General features: G+C 40.3%; 1 protein-coding gene and 1 pseudogene across 1 annotated transcript; both read left to right on the plus strand.

Moving 5' to 3' along the window:
* The first annotated feature begins 2,820 nt into the window (after positions 1-2,820).
* On the plus strand, positions 2,821-4,305 carry LOC125782706 (odorant receptor 131-2-like). The gene has a single exon (XM_049467515.1). The coding sequence runs from the start codon at positions 2,981-2,983 to the stop codon at positions 4,016-4,018; it is 1,038 nt and encodes a 345-aa protein (XP_049323472.1). The 5' UTR covers positions 2,821-2,980; the 3' UTR covers positions 4,019-4,305.
* Positions 4,306-7,461: 3,156 nt separating this feature from the next.
* LOC125782707 (odorant receptor 131-2-like) lies at positions 7,462-9,034 on the plus strand (annotated as a pseudogene).
* The last annotated feature ends 284 nt before the right edge of the window (positions 9,035-9,318 follow it).

Here is a 9,318-nt window from a genome sequence, read left to right on the forward strand (position 1 = left end):
CCCCCTGTCCTTTCCTTTCCCTCCCTTTAGGTTCTGCCTGCCTGCAGTCTTCACTTCCTTTTCCCTTCTTCTCCTTTTCTCTTTTCCCCCCTCCCTGCTCTGTCCCACCATCTTTCCACGCTGTTCCCCAGTCTTCCCACACCGTCCCCTCATCTTCCCGTGCCACCCTCCTCCTCGCTTCTTGGGGCCGCCCTCCTCCTCGCTTCTTGGGGCCGCCCTCCTCCTCGCTTCTTGGGGCCGCCCTCCTCCTCGCTTCTTGGGGCTCCCTCTTCCTCCTCGCTTCTTGGGGCTCCCTCCTCCTCCTCGCTTCTGGGTAATCCCCCTGTCCTTTCCTTTCCCTCCCTTTAGGTTCTGCCTGCCTGCAGTCTTCGCTTCCTTTTCCCTTCTTCTCTTTTTCTCTTTTCCCCCCTCCCTGCTCTGTCCCACCATCTTTCCACGCTGTTCCCCAGTCTTCCCACACCGTCCCCTCATCTTCCCGTGCCACCCTCCTCCTCGCTTCTTGGGGCCACCCTCCTCCTCGCTTCTTGGGGCCGCCCTCCTCCTCGCTTCTTGGGGCCGCCCTCCTCCTCGCTTCTTGGGGCCGCCCTCCTCCTCCTCCTCGCTTCTGGGTAATCCCCCTGTCCTTTCCTTTCCCTCCCTTTAGGTTCTGCCTGCCTGCAGTCTTTGCTTCCTTTTCCCTTCTTCTCCTTTTCTCTTTTCCCCCCTCCCCGCTCTGTCCCACCATCTTTCCACGCTGTTCCCCAGTCTTCCCACACCGTCCCCTCATCTTCCCGTGCCGCCCTCCTCCTCGCTTCTTGGGGCCGCCCTCCTCCTCGCTTCTTGGGGCCGCCCTCCTCCTCGCTTCTTGGGGTCGCCCTCCTCCTCGCTTCTTGGGGTCGCCCTCCTCCTCGCTTCTTGGGGCCGCCCTCCTCCTCGCTTCTTGTGGCTCCCTCATCCTCTTCCTCGCTTCTGGGTAATCCCTCTGTCCTTTCCTTTCCCTCCCTTTAGGTTCTGCCTGCCTGCAGTCTTCGCTTCCTTTTCCCTTCTTCTCCTTTTCTCTTTTCCCCCCTCCCCGCTCTGTCCCACCATCTTTCCACGCTGTTCCCCAGTCTTCCCACACCGTCCCCTCATCTTCCCGTGCCGCCCTCCTCCTCGCTTCTTGGGGCCGCCCTCCTCCTCGCTTCTTGGGGCCGCCCTCCTCCTCGCTTCTTGGGGTCGCCCTCCTCCTCGCTTCTTGGGGTCGCCCTCCTCCTCGCTTCTTGGGGCCGCCCTCCTCCTCGCTTCTTGTGGCTCCCTCCTCCTCTTCCTCGCTTCTGGGTAATCCCTCTGTCCTTTCCTTTCCCTCCCTTTAGGTTCTGCCTGCCTGCAGTCTTCGCTTCCTTTTCCCTTCTTCTCCTCTTCTCTTTTCCCCCCTCCCGCTCTGTCCCACCATCTTTCCACGCTGTTCCCCAGTCTTCTCGCGCCGCCGCCCCCCATCTTCATTTCTCATCTTCTCACGCTTTCTTCTTCCGCCACCTCTCTGTACCAAATCAATAAGTCCAGATCCAACAATCTATCCATCATGCTTTATTACTGTCGTCTGACTTGGCTATCCATCACACATCAATTTTCTCTCAAAGCTCTACACATACCTGGCCTTTCTAATCCCACTGCTGACGCTCTCTCATTCCAACCTGCAGAAATTCAGGACCTTGGCACCACACACGGACCCTCAGCCCACTCCGACTCCACCTTATTCTGATACCATCTTCCCGCTTTAGCCACATGCAGCATGAACCAGCTCACCACCGCTTCCCAAGATCTTATTATTGACTCTGTATCCCCTAACACCCTGTACACCTACTGGATCGGTTGGCAGTGTTTCAAACGTTTCCACCACATCCAAAACTTTCCTTTTCCCTCTTTAGACCTTCACACTCTCCTCCTTTCTCACCTTGTCAAGCATTCATTTTTCTATCCACTCCTCCACTCTAAAAGTCTATCTATCTGCTATCAACTTCTTTCTTATTCTGCTATAAGCGCCTTCCCATCACTTCTCACATACTCCCTTTATCTGCGCAATGCTTGAATCCATGTTTCTCCTCGCTTTGAGCTCGGCTCAATTTTTCATCGCATTGCATCGGTCCCATGATGCACCGCGCGACTGCATCTGACGGAGGTGGCGTTTCCCACCGTTAGTTCCAGTTTAGGGGCAGGAGATCGTCAGGTGTTGAGCAGAGTGTAAAGTAGTTGGTTTGAAAATCCTCATGTATAAGGCCTTAGTAGCCTCCCAGAAAAAGAGAACATGCTCTCTCCAGATAGGGTATGAACCTATTCCAAGTAGAGGTGTTTCTGGTTCTAGTTTTTGAGTGACAGGATGGGAGGATCATGATCAATCATAAGTGCAGCACAAGAGTAATGGTATCAGACTGCAGGGGTAAAAAGGGAGCTTCACCTGAGGTCGGAAGGTTGGGTTTATTGAATTATGTTAATTGTTACTCCCAGTATAATAGCCCTACTACAAAAATAACCGGATATTTGCATTCACAAATGCAATTACTGTGCATTTATAATCAAAGGTATGACTGGGAGATCATAATTGTGGTTTTGAAAAATAACTAGAAATTGATAATTTAGTGTCAACTGTAAAATGTTCATAATGATCTGGATTGTGGAAGACCTACAAGATACACTTTAAACTGCCCCCACCATCCAGGTCTAATTAATGCAGATTAAACATTACGTAATGACGCACGCTGTGATGTCAACGTGATATTAAAATAAGTCTGGTGAGACTTTATACATGTGCACTATACATGCAGATTTGTGCCCATAGTCTGTCTAGGTTTTGAGGTACTACTGCAGGTAATGCATTATCTAGGTCAAGAGAACATTTTCACATTCAATATGACAGCTGTTTTTTGTTTGTAATACAGGACAGAAAAAAATCTAATATAACTTGATTTATCCCTAAATATTTGCATGGTTAGAATAACTGACTTATTCTTTTTTACAGCTGTGTATGATTCTGGTTTTTATTTTTTGTGGAATTATTGTTTTTAGCTGCAGCGTGTTTTTTCTAGATATGTGTACAGCAGAGTGCAACAGCAGCTGGAATGAAAGCAGCTTTGACTTGTTGGACCTGGACAGTTCTGCCTTACTGAGGATGAATATTGGACTAACCTTAACTCAGATGTTTGTGTGGCCTTTTCTCCTCATCAACATCCTCATGCTTTTCACTTTCTACAGGAAACAGGCTTTCAGAACTGAGACCCGTTATATACTGTTTGCTCACACCTTACTGACTGACGTGATTTTTCTTTTACTGACGGATCTTCAGGTCATTCTCAAATACAATGTTGTTCAGATGCCTGTGTCATTCTGTATTCCACTGTGTATTCTAATAGAGGTAGTTAATACCTGCACCCCGCTAACAATCACTGCAATGTGTGTGGAGCGCTATGTAGCCATCTGCATGCCTCTGAGACACAGTGCCATCTCCACCACCAGCAGAACAATTAATGTTATTCTTATTATCTGGATCATGAGCTTTATAGTACCGTTTATGGATGTTCTCATTCTTATTGTATCTGTACCAGAAGAGTATTTTATAGAGCCCATTTTCTGCCATTATGATATTATGATGCCGGAGCACTGGCACCGTGCCATGAGAAGTATCCTGTATGTTATCGATTTTTTTATTATTTTACTGATTGAGTTTTTTTGCTATCTGATGATAATGATTGCTGCACGCAGAGCCTCTGTTGATAAAAAGTCTGCAGCGAAAGGGCTTAGAACTGTCTCACTGCACATGATTCAGCTCATTCTCTGCACTGTTCAATCTGTGTGTCCCTATGTAGAAGCAGAAATCATAGAAATAGATTTTACGTTATATTTATCAGTCCGACTTTTCAATTTTCTTACATTTAACATCATCGCCAGAGCAATTACTCCACTTGTTTATGGCATCAGAGATGAGACGTTTTGTGCTGCCCTGCTGCATTATATCAAATGTAGACAAAATCACATCTCATCAGAAAAGAAAGAACCAAACTTTTAAGTTTTCTGAAATTCAATATTGCTACTATAAAACATCTCACATGAATATTAAAGCTATATTTATTAAATATATAAGTACAGAACTAGGACACTCTTATGCTTTATTGTCTGCTATGTTTTATCTACACTTCCTATAATTTTTTTCATGTTTATCAGGTACAAGTAATAATACTTTACATACTTTTTACATACTTGATTTAAAATAAATGATTCAAAGCTTAAACTAGTCTTAAAGGCCATGTTCTGTTTAAGCCCACTTCAGTGTTCAACATTTTTTACATTTATTTCTAAATGTATATTCACTTCATTTTGTTTGCAAAACTGTACACAGCTCAGTGAACTGAAGACTGTGCAGACAGTGTGCAGTATAAGTAACTAACACTTTTAATATCCTTATTTAGAACGGTCCCATTAACATGTTTATTTCCTGAAATCCTGATAGTAATGAAGTCAATGAGATCAAAACCTATTACTTGTAGTAGTAGTATTATTTATTTATTTTTTTATATTATATATGTTTTTTAAGTTGTGTATTGTGTGTGTCTGTGTGTGGAAGTAGATTTAAAAAAAACACAATGTTACAAGGCTGGGATTGGATTTTAATTATTATGTGTGTATAAAATCATACATTTCCAATAAGATGCTACATTCAATTTAGTTGTAGTGCAGTGTAGTGTAAGGGTGTGTGTTAATGAGATGTTCATTAAAATTGATATAAATAGGTAAAGTCTGTATATTATGTGTTTAACAGTCTCTAAACTACACAGGTAAAAAAATAAAAGTAAAAATATAAAGCCTTGTGCAGTACACTTTTTTTCAAGTGCGTTGTAATTTTTTCTACCACAGAAATACAACTGTTTAAAAAAAATCTATGAAAGCTCAGTACTGCTGATGATCTTGTCTTTGATGAAAATCTACAGACTACATCTGTGGCTTTAATTTTTTTTATCATCTTATAGAACCTCAGTGACAGCCACAGTTATTGTTAGTTTAGTAACAGACGCTAATATATCACCAGACCTTACACCTAATGATTTTCAAACAATTTCACAGTCGTAGACAAATTTCTAGAGTCGAGATAAAACAGACATCCCAAGTTGCAAAAGTTGATTTCAGGGAGGTTACCTGGTTCGCATCCTGGAACTCCAATAAAATCAACCGTATATATCAACCGGTTCCAGCAGGTCCTTAAAAAGCCTTAAAGTGTCTTAAAATAAAATCTGGGAAATTAAGATATTACATTTTAGTTGGTGCGTTTAATGCCGGTGGGAAAAAACAGTGGCCCACCTTAAACATCTAATCTGAGGGGATAACTAAAAAGTTACTGGAGAGCTAGCTAACATTAGCGGCAAGGTAGCTAACACACTAAATTTACTGACAAGTAAGCTAACATATTAAATTTAGCTGCAAGTAAGCTAACGTTACCAGGGAGAGAATTAAGAATAACAACGAGCTAGCTAACATTAGCAATGAGCTGGCTAACATACTAATGTTAGCTATGAGCTAGCTAACAAGCTAACTTTAGCAACAAATTAGCTAACATACTAACGTTAGCGCCAAGTTAGCTAACGTTACCGAGAAGAAAACTTAGCCTGTGAAAAAAAGTCTGTGACTAGTCTTTAGATTTGAGAAGTAGTGTAGTGTATGGACAGCTTTAAGAAGATGGCTAAGTCCCGCCTTCCCTGCCAAATACAGAACCTCTGTATTTAGCCTGTGAATAAAAAGTCTGTGATTAGTCTTTAGATGTGAGAAGGTGTCAGACTTTAGTCTGTTAAAAGTCTTTTCAGATGACTAAGTCCTGCCTTCCCTGCCTACAGAACCTCTCACAATAATAACCAAGGCAAACATTATTTCACTACTGCGCTCCGATGTGTGGCATCTTTCCTTCGTTTTCGCTTGGCCGCTTCTAGTTGGCAGTAAGTGAAATATAAGTGAGATGTAGGTGTAATGTAATGAGATACAGTGACGTGAAAAAGTATTTGCCCCTACAGATTTATTTTGTTTCTGCTTTTTTGTCATAGTAACGTTTTTCTGATTATCAAACAAACTTTAATATCAGACAAAGATAACCTTAGTAAATATAAAAAAAACACTTTTATGATTATTTTATTTATTAAAGGAAAAAAATATCCAAACCAATCTAACCTTGTATGAAAACATGTTTACCCCTAAACTTAACTTGGTTGTGCCACCCTTGGAGGCAACAACTGCACTCAAGCTTTAACGATAACTGGCAATGAGTCTTTCACATCTCTTCTTTGCAGAATAGTTTTAATTTAGCCAAATCTAAGGTGTTTTGAGCGTAAGCAGCATCTCAACTAGACTTTTTTTTTATCCACTTGTTTCTAAATGTTTGTTCTGATTTTATTTACACTGTAACACTCTGAGACTTCTTTGAAATGTAAAGTGTTACAAATAAAATGTATTATTATTATTACTTTGACTAGGCCACTACAAAACCTTCATTTTGTTTTTTTAAGCCAGTCAGTGGTGGACTTTGGATCATTGTCCTGCTGAGGTCACGAACAGAGGAACTGGAGGAGGCTTACAATAGTGTGTTTCAAGACATTTATGTTGGAGGTATTTTGGAAGTAGGAGGTATCAGGGTCACTGACACGCTGCGTGACCCTCCCAGTACCCTCAGTGTGAGAACTCTTTCTGCTTTCTCAGCAAAAAAATAAAGCTTTTTTATTGTTGCCACTGGATGTTGTCAGGGCTGAGCCTTATCTCTGCTCTTGTGTTGTAGTTCTAGTTTAGAGGCAAGAGAACGTCTGGCAGGGGCCGGGGTGTTCAGCAGAGTGTTAAGTAGTTAGTTTAAAAAAAAATCATGTATAAGGCCTTGGAAGCATCCCAGAAAAAGATAACATGCTCTCTCCAGATAGGGTATGAACTTATTCCAGGTAGAGGTGTTCAATAATCTCCTGTCTAGTTTTTGAATGATAGGATGGGGGAATTATGATCAATCATAGGTGCAGCTCAAGAGTAATGGTATCAGACTGCAGGGGTAAAAAAGGAGCTGAGCAATAAAGCAAATCTCTCACTTTACCAGTTCATTAACATTCCCACCTTCACCTGTGGTCAGGAAGTTTGGGTTTATTGAATTATATAAATTGTTACCCTCAGACTAATAGCCCTACTACAAAAATAACCAGATATTTGCATTCACAAATGCAATAAATGTGCATTTTTTAATCAAAGGTATAGCAGTAAGATCATAAGTGGAGTTTTGAAAAATAACTAGAAATTGATAATTTAGTGTCATCTGTACAATGTTTATCAAACGTTCATAATGATCTGGCTGCTGTACAGTTTGTGGAAAAATTGCCCCCACCATCCAGCTCTAATTCATGCAGATTAAACATTACGTAGCTGTGATGTCAACGTGATATTAAAATAAGTCTGGTGAGACTTTATACATGTGCACTATACATGCAGATTTGTGCACATACTCTGTTTAGGTTTTGAGGTACTACTGCAGATCATGCATCATTTAGGTCATGGGAATATTTTCACATTCAATATGACAGCTGTTTTTTATAATTCTTTACAGGACAGGAAAAAATATCTAATATAACTTAATTTATCCCTAAATATTTGCATGGTTAAAATAACTGGCTTGTTCTTTTTACAGCTGTGTATGATTCTGGTATTTATTGTTTGCAGAATTATTGTTTTTAACTGCAGTGTTTTATTTTAAGATATGTGTACAGCAGAGTGTAACAGCAGCTGGAATAAAAGCAGCTTGACTTGTTGGACCTGGACAGTTCTGCCTTACTGAGGATGAATATTGGACTAACGTTAACTCAGATGTTTGTCTGGCCTTTTTTCCTCATCAACATCCTCATGCTTTTCACTTTCTACAGGAAACAGGCTTTCAGAACTGAGACCCGTTATATACTGTTTGCTCACACCTTACTGACTGACGTGATTTTTCTTTTACTGACGGATCTTCAGGTCATTCTCAAATACAATGTTGTTCAGATGCCTGTGTCATTCTGTATTCCACTGTGTATTCTAATAGAGGTAGTTAATACCTGCACCCCGCTAACAATCACTGCAATGTGTGTGGAGCGCTATGTAGCCATCTGCATGCCTCTGAGACACAGTGCCATCTCCACCACCAGCAGAACCATTAATGTTATTCTTATTATCTGGATTGTGAGCTTTATAATGCCATTTATGGATGTTATCATTCTTATTGTATCTGTACCAGAAGAGTATTTTATAGAGCCCATTTTCTGCCATTATGATATTATGATGCCGGAGCACTGGCATCGTACCATGAGAAGTATCCTGTACGTTATAGATTTTTTTATTATTTTACTGATTGAGTTTTTTTGCTATCTGATGATAATGATTGCTGCACGCAGAGCCTCTGTTGATAAAAAGTCTGCAGCGAAAGGGCTTAGAACTGTCTCACTGCACATGGTTCAGCTCATTCTCTGTACTGTTGAAAATGTGTGTCCCTATATAGAAGCAGAAATCATGGAACAAGATTTTACTTTATATTTATCAGTCCGACTTTTTAATTTTCTTACATTTAACATCATCGCCAGAGCAATTACTCCACTTGTTTATGGCATCAGAGATGAGACGTTTTGTGCTGCCCTGCTGCATTATATCAAATGTAGACAAAATCACATCTCATCAGAAAAGAAAGAACCAAACTTTTAAGTTTTCTGAAATTCAATATTGCTACTATAAAACATCTCACATGAATATTAAAGCTATATTTATTAAATATATAAGTACAGAACTAGGACACTCTTACGCTTTATTGTCTGCTATGTTTTATCTACACTTCCTATACATTTTTGGTACTTAAATATGTTCATCAGGTACAAATAATAACTCAATACTTCACATACATTATTTGCTTTAAAATAAATTATTCAAAGCTTGAACTAGTCTTAAAGGCCATGTTCTGTTTAAGCCCAGTTCAATCAGTGTTCAATAATTTTTACATTTATTTCTAAATGTATATTCACTTTATTTTGTTTGCAAAACTGTACACAGCTCAGTGAACTGAAGACTGTGCAGACAGTGTGCAGTATAAGTAACTAACACTTTTAATATCCTTATTTAGAACGGTCCCATTAACATGTTTATTTCCTGAAATCCTGATAGTAATGAAGAAGTAAATGAGATCAAAAACAATTTCTTGTATTATTATTATTATTATTATTATTATTATTATTATTATTTCAAGTTCCGTATTGTGTGTGTGGTGTGTGGGAGTGGTAAAAACAGAATGTTACAAGGCTGGGATTGGATTTTAATTATTATATGTATTTAAAATTA

This window comes from Astyanax mexicanus, chromosome 18, assembly GCF_023375975.1.
Source record: "Astyanax mexicanus isolate ESR-SI-001 chromosome 18, AstMex3_surface, whole genome shotgun sequence".
In the NCBI taxonomy this organism is placed as follows: domain Eukaryota; kingdom Metazoa; phylum Chordata; class Actinopteri; order Characiformes; family Acestrorhamphidae; genus Astyanax; species Astyanax mexicanus.

What these genes read in the sequence shown, in the direction of transcription:
- LOC125782706 (XM_049467515.1), top strand. Translation starts at nt 2,981, where the DNA reads ATGATTCTGGTTTTTATTTTTTGTGGAATTATTGTTTTTAGCTGCAGC.